The sequence below is a fragment of the Arachis ipaensis genome, chromosome B9 (genome assembly GCF_059453495.1).
Source record: "Arachis ipaensis isolate K30076 ecotype BB chromosome B9, ASM5945349v1, whole genome shotgun sequence".
NCBI classification, from domain to species: Eukaryota; Viridiplantae; Streptophyta; class Magnoliopsida; order Fabales; family Fabaceae; genus Arachis; species Arachis ipaensis.
Window position 1 is genome coordinate 112,017,868 of NC_142444.1, and position 19,680 is coordinate 112,037,547.

A 19,680-nucleotide genomic window follows, 5' to 3' on the forward strand; every position below is an offset into this window, starting at 1 on the left:
AATCATACTAAACTAGGAGAATCAATAACACTATCTGAACTCTGAGTTCCTATAGATGCCAATCATTCTGAACCTCAATGGATAAAGTGAGATGCCAAAACTATTCAAGAGGCAAAAAGCTATAAGTCCCGCTCATATGATTGAAGCTCTGTTTCATTGATAGTTTAGAATTTATAGTATATTCTCTTCTTTTTATCCTATTTGATTTTCAGTTGCTTGGGGACAAGCAACAATTTAAGTTTGGTGTTGGGATGAGCGGATAATTTATACGCTTTTTGACACTGTTTTTAGTATGTTTTTAGTAGGATCTAGTTACTTTTAGGGATGTTTTCATTAGTTTTTATGTTAAATTTACATTTCTGGACTTTACTATGAGTTTGTGTGTTTTTCTGTGATTTCAGGTATTTTCTGGCTGAAATTGAGGGACTTGAGCAGAAATCAGATTCAGAGGTTGAAGAAGGACTGCTGATGCTGTTGGATTCTGACCTCCCTGCACTCAAAGTGAATTTTCTGGAGCTACAGAACTCTAAATGGCGTGCTTCCAATTGCGTTGGAAAGTAGACATCTAGGGCTTTCCAGCAATATATAATAGTCTATACTTTGGCCAAGAATTAATGACGTAAACTGGCGTTCAACGCCAGCCTTCTGCCCAAATCTGGCGTCCAGCGCCAGAAAAGGATCCAAAACCAGAGTTGAACGCCCAAACTGGCACAGAAGCTGGCGTTCAACTCCACAAATGGCCTCTGCACGTGCAACACTCAGGCTCAACCCAAACATACACCAAGTGGGCCCAGGAAGTGGATTTATGCATCAATTACTTACTCATGTAAACCCTAGTGACTAGTTTATTATAAATAGGACCTTTTACTAGTCTTTTTGACCATCTTTGGATCTTTGGATTACCTTATGATCCTTTGATCGCGCTTTAAGGGGGCTGGCCATCTCGGCCATGCCTGGACCTTCACTTATGTATTTTCATACGGTAGAGTTTCTACACTCCATAGATTAAGGTGTGGAGCTCTGCTGTTCCTCAAAGATTAATGAAAGTACTACTGTTTTCTATTCAATTCATCTTATTTCTCTTCTAAGATATCCATTCGCACTCAAGAACGTGATGAAGGTGATGATTATGTGTGACGCTCATCATCCTTCTCCCTTATGAACGCGTGCCTGACAAACACTTCTGTTCTACATGAATTAAGCTAGAATGAGTATCTCTTAGATCTCCTAACCAGAATCTTCGTGGCGTAAGCTAGAATGATGGCGGCATTCAAGAGAATCCGGAAGGTCTAAACCTTGTCTGTGGTATTCTGAGTAGGATTCAATGATTGAATGACTGTGACGAGCTTCAAACTCGCGAGTGCTGGGCGTTAGTGACAGACGCAAAAGGAGGGTGAATCCTATTCCAGCATGATGGGGAACCGACAGATGAATAGCCGTGCCGTGACAGGGTGCGTGAGCATATTATTCACTGAGAGGAGGGGATGTAGCCACTGACAACGGTGATGCCCTTGCATAAAGCCAGCCATGGAAAGGAGTAAGACTGATTGGATGAAGATAGCAGGAAAGCAGAGGTCCTGAGGAACGAAAGCACCTCCATTCACTTATCTGAAATTCCTATCAATGATTTACATAAGTATCTCTATCCCTATTTTATTATATAATATTCGAAAACACCATTATCACTTTATATCTGCCTGACTGAGATTTACAAGGTGACCATAGCTTGCTTCAAGCCAACAATCTCTGTGGGATCGACCCTTACTCACGTAAGGTTTATTACTTGGACGACCCAGTACACTTGCTGGTTAGTTGAACGGAGTTGTGTCCACACATAGTAAAGAGCCATAATAATGATTCCATACAATAACAAAGAGTACTACATTAATGTGATCACAATTCCGTGCACCAAGTATGATGTATAATGATGATGTGAGCGGTTGGGAAGGATGGTAGAGTGCTGAATATGTTTTAAGCCGAAAGGGCTGAGTTTGAAATTATTATTGGTAGGCCGGAATGGCTGAGATGTATACTAATGTATGGATGTGATTATTGCATATATGCTGAATTGATGACTATTATGACTGTTGCACTTCACCTGTCTGAGATACGGGTTTCCTTGGGTGAAAGCAGTGGCTAGCCACCATGTGCTCCAGGTAGAGACTCAATACTCTGCTGACCCTATGTCGCAAGTGTGGCCAGACACTGTGAAAGTTCCGGATGAGATCGTCCCCGTGAATATACACCAGTGAAGGTGTTGGATATAAATTATGATTATGTTTGTGGATAACTCGAGTTGGGGATGCGCGACAGAGGGAAAGTCCAATGGTTAGCTACCAGGACTTGTCGGGCTGGCTTTATAACCGACAAATGAGACTCATCAGCCACTAGGACAGGCATGCATTAGTATACATCTCAGCCATTCCGGCCTACCAATCATAATTCCATACTCAGCCCTTTCGGCTCAAAACATATTCAGCACTCTACCATCCTTCCCAACCACTCACATCATCATTATACATCATACTCATCATTACATCCCTTTTCTTCCCCCACAAGTTACCCGTTTCCTAGCCTTCTCTCAATCACTAGGCATTTAACAACAAATTAAGACTTAAGGGATGAAATTGGGGGTTATAAGTGTGAAATAACATTCGAAAGGTTACGAGCTTGTTGGGAATGTGAAGAGCTTGAAAACAAAGTTTTAGAAAAGAACTGGGTCGCATGCGGACGCACAGGGGTGTGCGTGCGCACGCCCAGAAATATTTTTAGACGTGTGCGTACGCACAGGAAGCAAAATCCTTAGGGTGGGGACGCGCACACAACGTGTCCTAGCGCTGCCACCAGTATGTCATCCCCAACGTGTGCGTGTGCACAAGCTTGTGCGTACGCACAGCTCCCAATCCTTCGTTGGTTTCGCGTACGCACAGGGTGTGCTGGCGCTACCACCAGCAGCCCTGTCTCCGCGTGTGTGTACGCACCAGTCTGTGCGTGCGCACAGGACCAAATTCTCATCGAGTGTGCGTGCACACAGGGCTGTGCGTCCGCATACAAACCAGAAATCGCAAATTCTGCAGAAGTTGCAGAATTCAGATTTTTGGCCCCAACTTCCCATAATCATATCTCCTTCCACAAAATTTAGATTTCAACTAAATTTAAACCATTTTAAAGCTTATGAAATTGCCTTTTATTTGATATAAAAATCATTAAGTTTCAAAAACAATAACTCAAGATATGATCCGTGGAAGTTCATCAAATTTTCATTTTTACCAAAACTCATAAACTCCCAATTTTAAAACATATACTTACCAACTCATTCAAAAACTAGCCAAACTCAATGTTTCAATACCAAATACTTACATCCACTCATTCAATCATCAACCCACCAAATCCACCATATTTAACCAAATTTCGAGGTGACAATTCCCACATCAAAATCAACAATTCACACCTCAATCTCCAACAATATCCAATCCACCAATCACCACACACACACACACACACACACACACACACACACATATATATATATACTTCCACACATAACAAATTCACATTTCAACTCATGCTCCTCAACAAGAGCCTCAATGCTATCACCAACTCTACATATCGAACCATATCACACCCAATTTTCACAAATGGTACCAACATTTATCATCATTCCATAATTTACTAAATTCACATACAACAATAAAATTCATATCAAACCATCCACATCATTAATGATTCATCTCCTATCCTAGGGTCTCTAGCCTACGTTTTCACACCACATTACATTTTAGATACAGAAAACCGAAACCATACCTTGGCCGATTCTTGTTCCACCCAGAACACTCTCAAATCAACTTCCAAGGTTTCCAAAGCCTCACCAATAGATTTAAAAGCTTGGGATTCCACACCAAAACTTTCCAAAACCACCAATCAAGCTCCAAAACACATATATACAAAGCCTAAGCCATAATATCATATAAAAACATAAAAACTCAATCACTAAATCACAAAATCTCAAGTATCTAGCTTAGGATTTAGATTCTCACCTTACCCAAAGACCAAGAGAGCTAGAGAAAGCCTTCCCTTCAAATTAATTTGAGCCTACAACATCCAAACTCAAAAATCTCAACACTTTACCCATAAATTTTCGAAAATAAGGGCTGATAATTCGAAGAGAATTCTGTGACTTACCTCAAGATTCCTTGGGTGAGTTTTGTAGAGCTCGACGCCATGATCGCGTGGTCGCAAACGGTGCGTCGATCGGAGCTTTGGATCAAACGATATGATCAAAGGAAGGTGGAGATGAAATAGGAGCAAGGGATTATGTCTTCCCCCTTCTCCCTTGTGTGTGTTCAGCGTGTGTATTTGTGTTTGGAGGGAAAGAGAGTACTGAACTCTCATCATTAATGAGGTTTGGCTGGGCCTTGGGCCCAACTTGGGTCCGATTGGCCCGGTTTGGCCCGTTCGGCCCAATCTTGGGCCGATTTCTTTAAAATTAGTGTCGAAATTCTCGTTTCGAATTTCTCTACCACATTAAACCATAAAAACCTCATTTCTCACTTTTGAGAACATATTTTATTTTATGGATTAATTAGCCATTAATTAACCGGGTTTTACATTCTACCCACCTAGGACAGGCATGCATCATATGCATTATATGTGATTTGTCTGAATTACCTAATTGACTGCATCATTACTTGCTACCTGCTTAATTGTTCTATCTGCTTCCTACTTGTACATTTCCTTGTCTGATATACTTGTGCTTGCATTTATTTCACTGTTGGCGATTGGGAGGTTAGCAGGATTTGGAAAGGGGATATATATATATATAGTTAGACCGAAGATCCTTAATTTAGTCGTCTATTTACTTTTGTCATGGTTTAGTTCTGTTTACACGCTTTGATTATAATTTGGAAGTTCTAGGATTGCCTTCGGCTTTCCCAGGACATTATATGTTAGATATTTAGGCACGGTTACCATGCTGAGAACCTCCGGTTCTCACCCATGCGGATTTTTGTGGTTTTCAGATGCAAGACGTGAGCCTCCTCGCTGAGGCATGCTGGAGACCTTTTTTTGGCGGAGATCCTTGTATCTTGGGATTTTATTTTTGTTATTATATGCCTATTTAGATGCTATGTTCTCCACTGTATATGTATTTTGTATCACCTCCTCTTAGAGGTTATTTTGGAGAAACAGGATTTGTATATTGTCTTTTGGGTTGTCTTTTGGGAATTTTCTTACTATATATGTATGTATACTATATGCTCGGACCGGTTATCTTCGCAAGCCAAGTCCCTAGTCTTGATATATGTATTTTGGCACTCTTTGTATATTTCTTCGCTTTAACTCACTCCTTGTCTGTTCACTTACGTTATCGATCGGAGTGTTGCACTTTTGACTTAAAACGGTTTTGATTTACCCACTTTTCTTCAAAGGCTCCTAGTTATGAACATTATTGCAATACTATATGTACTAAATTTTATTTTAGAGGTCGTAATACCTCGCCACCTCTGTTTTATGAGTTAAGCATAAGACTCTGTGTGGTAGGGTGTTACAGATGCAAGGAGGGCCATAGAAGATTGCCCTCTTTCAATGCCTCTACTTACCGTTTGCCACCAGACTTCAAACTTCATGGTTCTATTTTGAACTATAGCATTCACAAAAGGAGAGAAAGACCAATTCTCAGGAGCAGGTACTGCGTTGCACCAAAGCATGAAGGATAGTTTCATTGTCATTTCTGTTTTTTGGGCATATTGCTGAAGTATCTGAGAATCTCTGGTTGATAAAATTGAGTACAGGTAATTTTTCATGGGCTGCTCTCTACAGAAAAATATTTACTTGGAATGGTAATTTAAACCCCCAAATTAATTTCCAGAGCATTAAATTTGTCATCACCATTAGAAGGTGCTCAACTAGCGCATGAAAAAAAAATCATAAGACACTCAGTACCTCGAGGCCACATCGTACTGCTTCCTCTTGTTCCAAGCTCATTCAAATTTGTCCTCACTATTGTCGTTCAGTGGCAGGGAGAGAATTCACAAATTGAGCTTAGGAGAAAAAACTGCTTCAACTAGCTCTTTATTCCACCTTTCATCTACTGTAAGTAAATTATGAACCCAATTGATATCTGATACTGGATTGTTGTTGTTACTGAGTCTAAAAGAGTAGGGTAGGGGTAACCATAGGTCCTCGCAAATACGAACATTTGTGTCAGATCCTGTACTCCATCTCAAACCCTTTTTTTACCACTTTTCTTCTTTCCAATAGACTTTTCCAACCCTAAGAAGGTTGGTTTTCTTTATTTGCCAAAAAGGGGTTAGTGTATCTATAGTATTTTCCTTTGAGTATAGGCGCAAGTAGCGAATTAGGCTTAGTAGTAATTCACCAAAACTTTTTACCCAGCAAGGCTAGGTTTTGGGCTCTGAGATCCTTGAATCCCAATCCACCTTTCTTTTTGGGTCCGGTCATATAATCCCAACTAACCCAAGCCATCTTTTTTTGCATTCCCTTCTGACCCCACAAAAACTGTCTTAGAATCATGTGTATTTTTTCCACTAGAGAATCTGAAAGCTTGAAACATGAAAGCGTATATATGGGAATAGCTTCTTCGACAACTCTGATTAAAACATGTCTGCCACCTGCTGATAACAGATTCCACTTCCAAACCTGAACTCTTTTCTAAACTTTATCCTCTATTGCACCGAATGTAGCCTTTTAAATCTCTGAATAATGGATGGAAGACCTAGATATTTATCTTGGACTCCCACGTACTCTATGTTAAGTAACTCTGCTAGCTGTCGTGTAAAACCCCAGATTTTAAAAATTAAATAAGACATTTATTTATAATTTATTATATCTAATTAAGATTATATTTTTAAGAGATTTTATATATAAATTAAGTAATTTTTTATTTATGATTTAAAGTTTTAGTAATTGAATGATAATAAGAATTTTATATGCTGTAATTTGAATAATTAAATTAATAACTTTATCTTATGATTTTAAAAGAAATTAACTTGATTATCTCTAATTATTGAATTAGAGTATTTATTTAAAAAATAAACTTGTAAGTTGATAATTAAATAGTATTTTTATAAATATTAGTATTAGATTAAAATTACTTTCTAATTACTCTATTACCCTAATTTTATTAAAATTGATAAACTACCTAAAATTTCCAATTTTAAACCCTAATTTTACCAACCTAATCCTATTACCCAATTCATCCACAGACCACACGTATACCCCATCTGTCAGTGAGCCACGCTTTCACTCTTTCTGCCACTCACTCCCTCCACCGCCAACATTTCTCCCCATATACACCCAACACAGTTCAACCAAACTAAAAAGGAAAGAAGAGAAAAGAAATGGGAAAAAGGAGAAAGAGAGATTTGTGAGAGAGCAAAGGAGATCGGAGAACAAGGAAGGGGAGGGGGCTTTGCCGCCACCATCACGCACCACCACCGCCGTCATGACGTCGAGCCACCATGCAAGGAGAGAAGGAGACGTTGCCGCTGCTACCGCCATCGAGCAGAACCATTTCCAGCGAGGGAGAGTGCGCGTTGCGAGCCAGAAACGCCGCGAGGAGGAAGAGGAGCCATCGCGCTCCGCCGCTGTCCAGTCACCATCGAGCTGGGTTCACCGTCGCACCCCACTACGCGTCACCATTGAGCTTCGAAGAGAGAGGGAAGAGAAACGCGACAGTGGGAGCTCCGTTGAAACTGGTCACCATCGCTGCTGCCGTCCAAGCCGTCACCAGGGGAAGCCCCTGCCGCCGTTGCCACGGGTGGAGTCCGCCATCGAGCTGTGCATCGTTGTTAGAGCTATACCTTGTCGGATTTGCTTTTCACCACTGTCGGTTCAGTTTCACCGCAATCCTGCTCCACTTGTGCGTTCTATTTTGCTCTCATCTTATTTATCTGCTTGTTTCGGTTTTAATTCCATTTTAGTTTCTGCCTTGTCCTGAATTTTCAGAACTGTTTACGTCTTCAATTTTTATCAAATTTGAATCCCTTATTTTGCTGTGATCATTATCATTGCCGTGGAAATTTGCTATGGCTGCAAAAGTGATTGGAGATGTTGCTACCGCTGTCTCGGTTGTGTTGGGATGCCGTCGGTGCTGCGAATTTAGGGCAAAAGAGGGTTTGTCATATTTAATTTCTGAGTACGACTAATTGAGTAGGGGATATTATTATAAAGTTATTGATTTTAATTTAAAAATGCCCAAAAAGTATAGTAGATAATTGCAAATATTAATAATCGTAATGTTATTAAGTTTGGATTATTGTTGTGAATGTGACTGATTTTGTTGTTATGAGAGATTAGTTGGTGGAATTAAGCTTGGATTGAGGTTGTAAAAATATGATTGGTGTGGTATTGAGACTGATTTTGATTTGAGGCTATGATTTGTGAATAATGATTTAATTGTTTGAAAGTGACTAATTACTCGAATTCCTGGTTATGCTGAACTGTTGATTTAGTTGTGGAATTGAGATTTATTTGATGAGGGTGGATATCGTTGCAAGCTTGTTTGAGAAATTATTGGTTACTGGATATGTTAATCTGACTGGATAATATTGTGTTGAGTGTTGAATTGATTTAGTCTTATGCTCGGTCTGGAACTATTATGATGATGGTTTAATTGTGACTATTTTCTTATTATTGAGGATGAGTTCCTTGCTGTTTTGATAGTTGTTGAGAAAAAGATTAGTGAATTGTGGAGATTGAGGTTTAATGAACGAAAAATATATTGAGCTTGGATTTTTAAACTATTTTTTTTTAAATTAATTTCTTAACTGAAACAATAATTTTAAGGGTTTACAAATAATTTTAGAATTATTAAAATTATATGGCTATAAAATATATTGATTATTAAGAATTTCGCTGATTTGAAATTGTTGAGGAAAGGGTTGGTGAATTGTTGAGGAAGAGGGAACCTATAAGGGTGTCTAAGTCCAAATTTTAGTGGAAGTGCTGTCGAATTTGTTATAAAACTCCAGGACTTTGTTTAAAGCGTTATTTAAAAGCAAATATGATTTAAGAATATTATTTGATATTGATTTATTACGGAAAGTGTCTTGTTTTCAATTCGATTTATTAAGAAAAGTATAATGTTTAAAATTCAATCTTTTGAGGAGAGATTTTGTTTTAAGTTATGATTTGAGTTTGGTTTGTTAAGAAGAAGAAAGAAGGGGAAAAGAGAACATGGCATGTGTGATTTATGAAATGGTTAAAAGGTCACGAGAGGGTGACTGAATGTAAATGGTTAAAGTGCTGATGTGAAAATGTTAAGCTGTGAGCTTTATGTGTGAATGATTGTGCGGGGATGCCTGTGTATATGGTATGGCTTCCAGGAGAAAGGGACACATGCTTCAGCTGGAGAATCAGCGCCTGCAAATACTTGCAGAGGTCATGTTCGGCATACTTCAGCTGGAGAATCAGCGCCTATAAAGGTTTGGGACCTTGCAGAGGTTATGCCGCTGGAATGCCTTATCTGACTTGCGAGTTGGATTGCGTTGGGTGCGGGTCGAAACCGACAAATGAGCTCATTACCTGCGTTAGAGATAAACATGCATCATGTTGTTTGCACATTTGCATTTGGTTGTGTTTGCTTGTATTACTTCTCTGTGATTGTGATGTTTGACTTGTTTTTATGTTGGTTTGAATCTCTTACTTGTGCTATTAGTTTACGGATTAAGAAATGATTATGTCACTGAGAGATGGTTAATATGACTAATTTTGTGATAAAACTGTTTTGAGTTTAGAAATTTAAAGAAAAGTAATTATCTAAAGTAAAACTAAAAGTATTTTCAGGGATTTAATAAAAATAGTTTTATTGAGTAAAGTTAATTATTTGCATTTTATTTTGTTACTTTTACGGCATTCTTATTCCCTACTAAGAATGTGTGGTTTGTTCTCACCCCAAAATCTTCCACTCTTTCAGTGACACAGGTTCAAAGACTCAGTATGAAGCTGTGGACGAATAGTTGGAATTGTTTAAAAGTTACGTTGTTTTCATAGAGTTCTCACGCCTTTATTGATTAAAATTTTATTTTACCCAGAGGGATAGGTAATGTAATCGAGTTTTATGTTGAATTTATTTGTATGGCATTTACTGTTAGTAATTACTATGTGATTACTATTATTTGGTGATCTTTGATATATGATTTTAGTTAATAAAAACAAAATTTTCAGGCATATTCTTAAAAATTGAAATGCGACATCGAACTAAAGGCTCAATATTAAATAGTTAATAAGGAAAACGAGTTAGTAACGCCTTACTTTTCATACGATCATGACGTGCTAAAAGTTAGGGTGTTACATGTTGTCTTCTAATGAGTAGGGTGTTTTGACTGAAAAAACTGCTGATTTGTAGAGAATAACTTTCTACCCACTAAGCATTTCATATTCATGGAGTAGAGATAGGATATTTTTGCATGATCTTCATTTGCCTTCCCAAATAAGATAGAGTTCTTCAGCAAAGAGAATATGATTGACTGTTGGAAACCTTCTATGAATCTAAATCCCTTAAATAGGTCTATTTTGCTATGCCTTGTATAACAGATAGAATAATCCTTCCGCACGTAATAGATATAGATAAGGTAACAAGGGATCTCCTTATTGGATATCCCTTGTTGGCTTAAAAAAACTATAAGGTTCACCTTTTATAAGAACAAAATAAGAAACAGTAGTGACTAGTTCTCTGATCTAAGAAGTCCATCTGGTCCAAAATTCATTCTCTTCATGATAAACCATAAAAAACTCCACTTAACTATATCATATGCTTTATTCAAATCCAATTTAATAGTCATTTCACATTTCAATCTGCATCTCTTAGTTTTGAGGTAGTACATACATTCATGAGCTCTTAGAATATTGTCAGAAATTAATCTACCCTTTAAAAACGTACTCTGATTTAAACTTATTAAATTATTCGTAAACTACTGAAGTCTATGTACCAGAATTTTGGAAATAATCTTATAAAAGGTTGAGGACAAGCTAATAAGTCTGACCTGTGACATGTCTCTAGCATTCGGAATTTTAGATATCAAGCAAATCTGTGTATGGTTAAATGCCTTGAGCATTTTACATCCACCAAAGAAGCTACGAACTACCTTGAAAACATCACCACACACAATGTCCCTATAAAACTAGAAAAATCGTGCTGTGAAGCCATCCTCACCTGGAGCACTTTTAGGACAAATGCTGAAAGTGGATCTCTTGATTTTCTCCATAGAGATTAGTCTTATTAGCCTCCAGTTCATGAAAGCTAAAACCGGATGACTAAAATTGCTGAATATGTCACCAGATTCTAATGAGTCAGATGAAAATATTTACTTAAAATAATTTTTAGCCACCAGAGTAATATTTTGTGGATCTAAAGCCATCTCATCATCATTCTAAACTAATTCCCAAATTTTATTTTTTCGGTTTCTAGCTTGGAACTTCGGATGAAGAACTTTGTGTTGCTATCATCTTCTTTCATCCACTTGCATATTGATTTTTTCTTCTAAAAATTTTCTTCTTTTGATAACTCCTCTTCTAATTTTTTTCTCTACCTCTAACATCTCTGGCCCAATAAAATAATTCGGTATTCTCAAGTGTTTCAACCTAAGATTTAGTTCTTCAATTACCTTCTTAGAGTTGGATTTGTTATGCTGTTGCCACTGCACTAGACAGTGCCTACAACACTTCAATTTCTGTTCCAAAAAAGTATATAGGTAAGTCATTAACTTCCATACTCCAAACTTTTGCTATCAGTGCCCTTATATCTTTCATCTCACACTACCGTTTTTTGAAATTTAAATCTTATTTTGGTAGACCGTTTTGGAGGATCTGAATCAAGTACGAGAGGAGCGTGATCCAAACCATTCTCTGATAATCTTCTTACCACCCCATCTACATAAGTCTTTTTGCAAGGCATTCTAGCCATAAAACGATCAAGTCTCTCTCTAATTAACCCCTCTCTAAGCCCCACTCCTATTTAAATCTTCTATTCTCCCTAATTATATGCCTATTTAATTAATTATTATTTAATATAATTATTTATTTTTAAAATAACTTGTCATACAATAAATTATTATTGATTACTCCAAATCTCTCTGAATTAGAATTCTTTTTTTTCTATGTATGTGTAGAGACTCTTTTTAGGTCCTCCCTTTTTTGCGATATTAATCATGCGATATTTATATAATTATTATTTTGTTAGATATCTTTATTTAATTTATAGTAAATCACAAGTTTTTTTGGCAATATCAAAAAAAGAAGACACCTTTGTACTAACCTGTATTAAAAATAACAGGTTTATCATTAGCCTCAATTGACCAGTTACAGCCATACAAACTATAACTCACCTACTAATGACTGAGTTCAAATATTCTTAATACCCATTAAACTAATTAGGTCATATAAAAAAAAATAGGAGAATTCAAATAACAAATTTTTATATTATATGTTTTTTTCATGTCTTTTTATACTCTCATGAGATTTCTCTTCTCTTTTCTTAATATTCAACACAATCAGGGGCGGAGGTATATACAACTAAAGGGGGCAATGCCCCCTCCCCCCAAATTTTAATTTTTATTAAAAAAAAATAGTCTAGTCCCTCATTTTTTTATTTCCCAGCCCCCTCTCTTTTTGTTCCATAACTTTTCTAGCCCCCTTTCTTTTTGTTCCATAACTTTTACAGCCCCCTTTTAATTCATACAAAAAATTCAACCCAATAGCCCATTTTCCATCCCCTTTTTTAATTTTCCAACCTCTCCTTAATCCTCCCATTTTGTTCGTACAACCAGTCTCCCCCTTCCCATCTTGGCGCCTTCACTTTCCAAAATTTCAGGTAACAACTTTTTCTATTCTTCTTTTTCTTTATCTCTTTAATTTTCTTATCATTTACCTCTTTGACTCTTATTTTTTTTTTGCAGATTAAAAAAAAAAGATAGTAGTTCAACAAGTGATTCTTCACTCCTCTTTCTCAAAAAATGTTCTATTTTTATTCTTTTTTTATTTCAAAAAAATTATTGAACTAAATCAACTAATAATAAAGAGACATAGTCATACAAAAATAGAACAAATAAATTGTATTTAATCTAGCATTGTAATTTTTTTTATATATTTTTTATTATTTTTCTGTCAGTCTTGTCTAATTTTTTTATGTTTTTTTATATATTTAGTTATTTACTTAATTTATTATTATTTGTTAATTAAGTTTATGTTATTATATGTTAGTTTGTATATTTAGTTTTTTTTATTAGTTAACTATTTAATTATAATTTTATGTTATTTATACTAGGATGTTAGTATTATTGTTCTGAATTTTAATATCTTATTTTGAATTGAAATATAATTTTTATATTTTATAAAGATTTAGACTGTAATTTACACTTTTTGCTAAATATATTTTTAATTATAGGAACTTATTTGGCCATTTGAATTATGAGTAAGTTCAAAACCATTGATACATTTTTAAAAAAAAAAAGGATCAAGAGAATGAAGATGCTTCTACTATTACTACTCCAATACTTAAGGGGTCATTAAATTTCATTACTTTAAGTTCTCCATTGAATAGCTCAAAGCGTCCACGACTTCTTCCAAATCAACTGGATGTTTTTCATTTGGAAAGAGATCCTGGAATGCGACCAATGATTTGGAAGTTTCCTCCAAATAAAAGAGATGAAATCCATTGGGCTTATATTAAAGTTGGGCCAAATCAACCAATTCTTGATAATTATCCATTTTCTGGTGATAAAAGTCATCATCACTTTCAAGCTTCATGGTTTAAATTGTTCCCATCTTGGTTAGAATATTCTATAGAAGATGATGCTATATATTATTTTTCGTGCTTTCTTTTTGCTAAGGAACCTTCAATCAATACGGGTTCAAATGATTTTATTGAGAATGGTTTTAGGAATTGGAAGAAAGTAAATAATGGAAAAGAATGTTCTTTTTTGAATCACATTGGCAAAGGTCCCAACTCATTCCATCATAAGGCGCTGAAATCATGTGATGATTTGATGAAACAATCACAACATATCGACAGACTTCTTCATAAGCAAACATTAGAAGAGATTGAAAAGAATCGAATTCGACTAGAAACATCTGTAGATTGCATTAGATGGTTGACATTTCAAGGTTGCGCATACAGAGGACATGATGAAAGCCAAAGTTCAAGCAACAGAGGTAACTTTTTAAAAATGTTGAAATTTTTGGGATCTTACAATGAAAGAGTGAAAAAGAATGTTTTGAAAAATGTTCCAAAAAATGCTAAGTATACTTCAAATGATGTCCAAAAAGAAATTCTACATATTCTTGCTACTAAGGTGAGAAATTCAATTAGAGAAGAGATTGGAGATGCCAAATTTTGTTTTATTGTTGATGAAGCTAGAGATGAATCTAAAAAGGTGCAAATGGCCATTGTTTTGAGATTTGTTACTCTAGATGGTTTTGTTAAAGAGAGATTCTTTGATCTTGTGCATGTCACTGATACTTGTGCAATAACTTTAAAGAAAGAATTGATTTCTGTCCTTTCTCATTATAATCTCCAAGTTGAAAATATTAGGGGTCAAGGGTATGATGGTGCTAGCAACATGCGGGGTGAGTGGAATAGTTTGCAAGCTTTGTTTCTTAAAGATTCTCTACAAGCATACTATGTATATTGTTTTGCTCATAGGTTACAATTAGCATTGGTGACAGCTTCAAGAGAGGTACTTCAAATTCATGAATTTTTTACTCAATTAAACTCTATTATCACTATTGTTAGTGCTTCTTCAAAAAGACATGATTAATTACAAGAAGCTCAAGCAATTGAAAATGCAAACTTGGTTGCTCAAAATGAATTAGAAACAGGCAAAGGTGCGGATCAAATAAGCACTTTACAAAGAGCTGGGGATACTCGATGGAGCTCTCACTTTAATTCTATTTGTAGTTTGGTAAAAATGTTTACTGCTACCAACATTGTTCTCAATAATATCATTGAAGACGAGACAACTTATGCACAAAGAGGTGAGACTTATGGTATTAGTAAAATATTATTGTCATTTGAATTTGTTTTCACTTTGCACTTGATGAAAGAGATTATGGGAATCACTAATGTTCTTTGCCAAGCACTGCAACAACAATCTCAAGATATTCTTAATGCAATGGATATTGTTTCTACATCAAAGTTACTTCTTCAACAATTAAGAGATGGTGGATGGTGCAATTTTCTTGCAAATGTTAAAGATTTTTGTGAAAAGCATGAAATTGAAGTCCCTAATATGAGTGCACAATATGTTTTTGGAAGAGGTAGATCTCGTCAACCAAGTGTGATAGTTGAGCATCATTATCGAATAGATATATTCTTGGCAACAATTGACTCTTAAATACAAGAGTTGAATAGTAGATTTAATGAGCAAACAATAGAGCTTTTGACTTTGAGTTGTGCTTTGGATCCTAAGGACAATTTCAAATCATTTAATATTGAAGAAATTAGCAAGTTAGCAGAGAAGTTTTATCCCCTTGACTTTCCTTCGAATGAGCTAAATATTTTGAAGTCTCAGTTGCAACATTATCAGCATGATATACCAAATCATTTGAAAGGCATTGGTACACTTTTTGAATTGTGCAACAAGTTGCAATAAACGGAAAAATCAAGAACTTATCACATAGTTGATAGATTAATACGTCTTGTTTTGACTCTACCAGTGTCTACAGCAACAACAGAAAGAACTTTTTCAGCAATAAAAATTGTTAAGAGAAGACTCCGAAGTAAGATGGCTGATGAATTTCTTGCAGACAATTTGGTCATCTATATAGAAAAAGAATTAGCAGCTATTTTCGACACAAATTCAATTATAGATGATTTTGAAAATAGAAAAAAACGTCGAATAGCCTTTTTAATGATACAAAACTGTAAGTGGTAATTTTTATATATTATTGTCTTACTTTGATTGAGATTATATATTTATTTTTTTAATTTTATCAATAAAAATAGTAATATAAAATATTTTTAGTAAATTATTAAACACCGCCTCCTAAATAGTTAGTCTAGCTCCGCCCCTGAACACAATTATTGAAGAATGGAGCAAAACAATTTTAGAGAACATACTACAATTAAAAAAAATATATAACTAAAAAAATTTTAAATAAATACAAAAATATTTGGTAACTAAAAAATAATATTTAATATTTATACCTTACTTGATATTTAATATTTATTAATTATCGTTATGGCAATTAATGAATGTTATATAAAGTAAATTTTGACTTTTTATTTTTATTTTTTTAACATTACCAAATAAATATTATTAGTAAAGTAACTTATCTAGATCCTTGACTTATCAGCTACTCCACTGCTTACTAGTGAATTTACATCACTTTTGTCGTTCTTTTTTTTTTAAAGTATTATAGAGCAGAGTAAAATCATTTTTGTGAGTTGTTAAACCTTCCAATTCCAAAGGGACTGATATCAGTCCCGCCAGATGGGACCCCATCGACGGCTAGCTCAGCCAAAATCCTCCCAATAACCGGAGCCATCTTGAACCCGTGACCCGAAAACCCGCCACCTACAACAACATCTTTCCCAAACTGCCCCCCCAAGAAATCAACAACATAATCATTATCCGGTGTCATTGAGTACATGCAAGCCTGCTTCACCACCGGCTCCCTCCAATCAACTAAACCGTTAAAACTTTCCTTGATCCATTCCTTCAGCTCATTCATCCTCACCCCCGGACCCCACTCCCTCTTATCCGGGTCACACTTGTCCCCACTATCAACCACAATCTTCACCAAACCCGGGTATTCCAACGACGGCGTTCCGAACACGTGGACCCCACCGTGGCTCGAAAACGTGGGAAAATCACCACCTATCGCGAAATCCCCTTCGTGCCCCTCCTTCACCCTCCAGTAAAACACGTGAATCTCCACTGGCTTTATAGGTATTTCCACTCCGCTCACCTTTTTTACCAGTTTGCTCATCCACGCTCCCACCGTTACCACGCATTTCTTGCCGCGAAACGTTTCGTTGTTGGAAGCCGAAACCACCACGACGCCTCTTTCGTCCTTCTTTATGTCCGTGATCTCTTTGTTGTCTTTCAGAACCGCGCCGTTTTTGTGTGCTAGGGTTTGGAACATGGCTACGGCTTTCGTCGCCTTTATGACGCCGCCGAACTCGTTCAAGATCCCGATGGAGTCATCGGGGAAGTCGATGCGGCCCGAGAATTTCTCTGCCAGCTGGCAGCGGTTGAGGACCTCGTGGGGGATGCCGTGGTTACTGCAGTTTTCGAGGATTTTGAGTAGTGTATGGTCATGGGCGTGGCCCATGTCGAGTTGGTGGGCTGGGAAGTAGACGTTGTAGCCGATTTGGGCCTGGGCCTGCTGCCAGAGGGTATAGGACTCCATGACGAGAGGGTAGTAATAGGGCTTGGAGTAGTTGGCGCGAATGGTGCGAGACTCGCCGTGGGAGGAGCCACGGTGGTGGAGGAAGTCGAACTGCTCTATGAGAAGGGTCTTTAGCCCCCTCTTGGAAGCGTGGTAGGCGGTGGCGCTCCCCATGACGCCGCCGCCTACGATTATGACGTCGAAGAGCTCATCGCTGACGTTCTGCATTTCTTTTAGTTACTATCTACCACCGGAAGTTGGTCTATTACGAGTCAGTGGGGCTTGGTGACGATGGACATGTTTACAATTTATTTATAGTAGTGAGAATAGAAAAATGAAAATTGAATTGGTATGCATAATAATATAGTAGTTTTTGGAGTTCTTTACTGGGGATTAAAGATGCCAAAATCAAAAGGTAGAAAATTGAATTGGTATGCATAATAATATAGTAGTTTTTGGAGTTCTTTACTGGGGATAAAAGATGCCAAAATCAAAAGGTAGAATAGAGAGAAAAGATTTTAAATATATTGGTATATTGATATTTTTAGTGAATTTTAACATTTTAATTATAAGATTTTTTTCGTCTATAAAATAAAATAATTAATTATTTTTTTAGAAAAAATTTTTCAGTTTTATTTTTAAGGATATGAATTTTTTTTTTGGGAATAAGAGCAAGTTTGCTGCATTTCTGGCGAACTCTATAATGAGTTTGGCACATTATTTAAACTGGTGGGACTATTTTTGTTTGTCCCTTTCTTCTTCTATTCTCCCTTCTAAATTTTCTCTGTTACTTTTTTCTATGTAAAGTTTAGTGTGGATGATTTTCTCAGTTCCAGATTAGTAAATAATAGTCTATTTTTTTATCTTAATTAGAATTATTTGGTTTACTATTTACATGTTAGATAAAATTATTAGGTATAGAATGTTTGTTGGTTAGAATAACAGATTTACTATTTACATGTTAGTTAGTTAGACGTGTTTTTAAGTGTTGTTATATTAGGTAGATTATTTTATATTACTGTTTTTTAGTATAGTTACTGTTTATTGTCTATAAACATGTTAATGAATATAAGAAAGTAGGGGTGTTCGCAGTACGGTTTGATTCGGTTTTGAGGGAAAAAGGCATCCGATCCGAACGCTTAATTTATGTGCGGTGCGGTTTGGATTGGATGAACTTTTTTGAAAATCCGATCCGATCCGATTCGATTACAAGTGGTTTGGATCGGTTTGGATCTGCGGTTTTTTAAATAAAAAATAATAATTTAATTTATAAAGTTAATAACCTGTCCAACAATCCATCATAATAATAAAGCACAATCCAACATAATAATAAAATGTAAATTCCATAAAACATTATAAAGCAACATGTCTAATTGTCCAGCAATCCAACATATTCAACAAGTCTTGATAAAATAATAATTCTTCAACATAAAAACAACTAAACAAGTCTCAACAACACAAAATTAAATAACATATCAAAGTCTGAATAAAAACATAACATAAAAAACTCTAAGCTGAGAGGTGAAGCACTGATCACTAATCAGATTCATCACCAGAGTCTTCTTCATCTATTAGTTGAAGAATCGGCTCAAGTTCTACAATAAAATATAATAAAATAAATATTAATAACTTAAACATATTATCAAGTAGTAAAGTTAATCACTATGTGAAGATAAAATAAAACATAATATTAAAGAACATTACCTTTTCTCAAGTTTTTCAAATTCTTCAAAAGACTCCTCAAGGTCAATTGGCAATAAATTGGCTCGAAACCAATTTTGTGCACAAATCAAAGCTTCAACAGTTTTTGGGGTAAGAGAGCTCCTATATTGATTAAGCACTCTACCTCCAGTGCTAAAGGCGGATTCAGAAGCAACCGTTGACACCAGCATAGCTAGAATATCCCTCGCAATTTGACTTAGAAAAGGATATTTGTAATTGTTAGAGCTCACTTTCCACCAAGTTAAAATATCAAAACTACTTGGATCAACTGGTTTCTCCAAGGACTCCATGAGATATAAATCCACTTCATTTGTGTTGACACTCTCACTTGCTTGTACATCATTTTCAAATGCTGTCGTAAAGCGAACATCATCAAAGGCACTATCATCCATATCCACATCTTGGCTGTGTTGTGCAGATTGGTATGCTTGATCACTATTGAGAGCAACCCTATAGCTGTTAAACAAGTCATTGAATACCTCCTTCACCTGACTACATAAGAAATCAACATCCTCCTTTTCAAACAACCTTTGAAAACTCCACTCAACAAACTTAATCTTGTATCTAGGGTCAAGTACCACAGCAACAAAAATCATCATATTCATGTTC

General features: G+C 36.0%; 2 protein-coding genes and 1 pseudogene across 3 annotated transcripts; 2 read left to right on the forward strand and 1 right to left on the reverse strand.

The window, feature by feature from the left end:
* The first annotated feature begins 13,631 nt into the window (after positions 1-13,631).
* Positions 13,632-14,774, forward strand: LOC107615765 (uncharacterized). The gene has a single exon (XM_016317800.1). It carries the CDS (start codon positions 13,632-13,634, stop codon positions 14,772-14,774), a length of 1,143 nt encoding a protein of 380 aa, XP_016173286.1.
* Positions 14,775-14,924: 150 nt separating this feature from the next.
* Positions 14,925-15,350, forward strand: LOC148545921 (uncharacterized). The gene has a single exon (XM_088499109.1). It carries the CDS (start codon positions 14,925-14,927, stop codon positions 15,348-15,350), a length of 426 nt encoding a protein of 141 aa, XP_088355235.1.
* A 949-nt stretch (positions 15,351-16,299) lies between these two features.
* Positions 16,300-17,638, reverse strand: LOC148545922 (putative sarcosine oxidase pseudogene; annotated as a pseudogene). Its single transcript, XR_015899896.1, has one exon. The product of XR_015899896.1 is annotated as a putative sarcosine oxidase pseudogene (transcript).
* Between the last annotated feature and the right edge of the window lie 2,042 nt (positions 17,639-19,680).

Bases quoted from the DNA above. Each gene is read 5' to 3' on its own strand.
- LOC107615765 (XM_016317800.1), top strand. From the start codon at position 13,632: ATGATTTGGAAGTTTCCTCCAAATAAAAGAGATGAAATCCATTGGGCT.
- LOC148545921 (XM_088499109.1), top strand. From the start codon at position 14,925: ATGTTTACTGCTACCAACATTGTTCTCAATAATATCATTGAAGACGAG.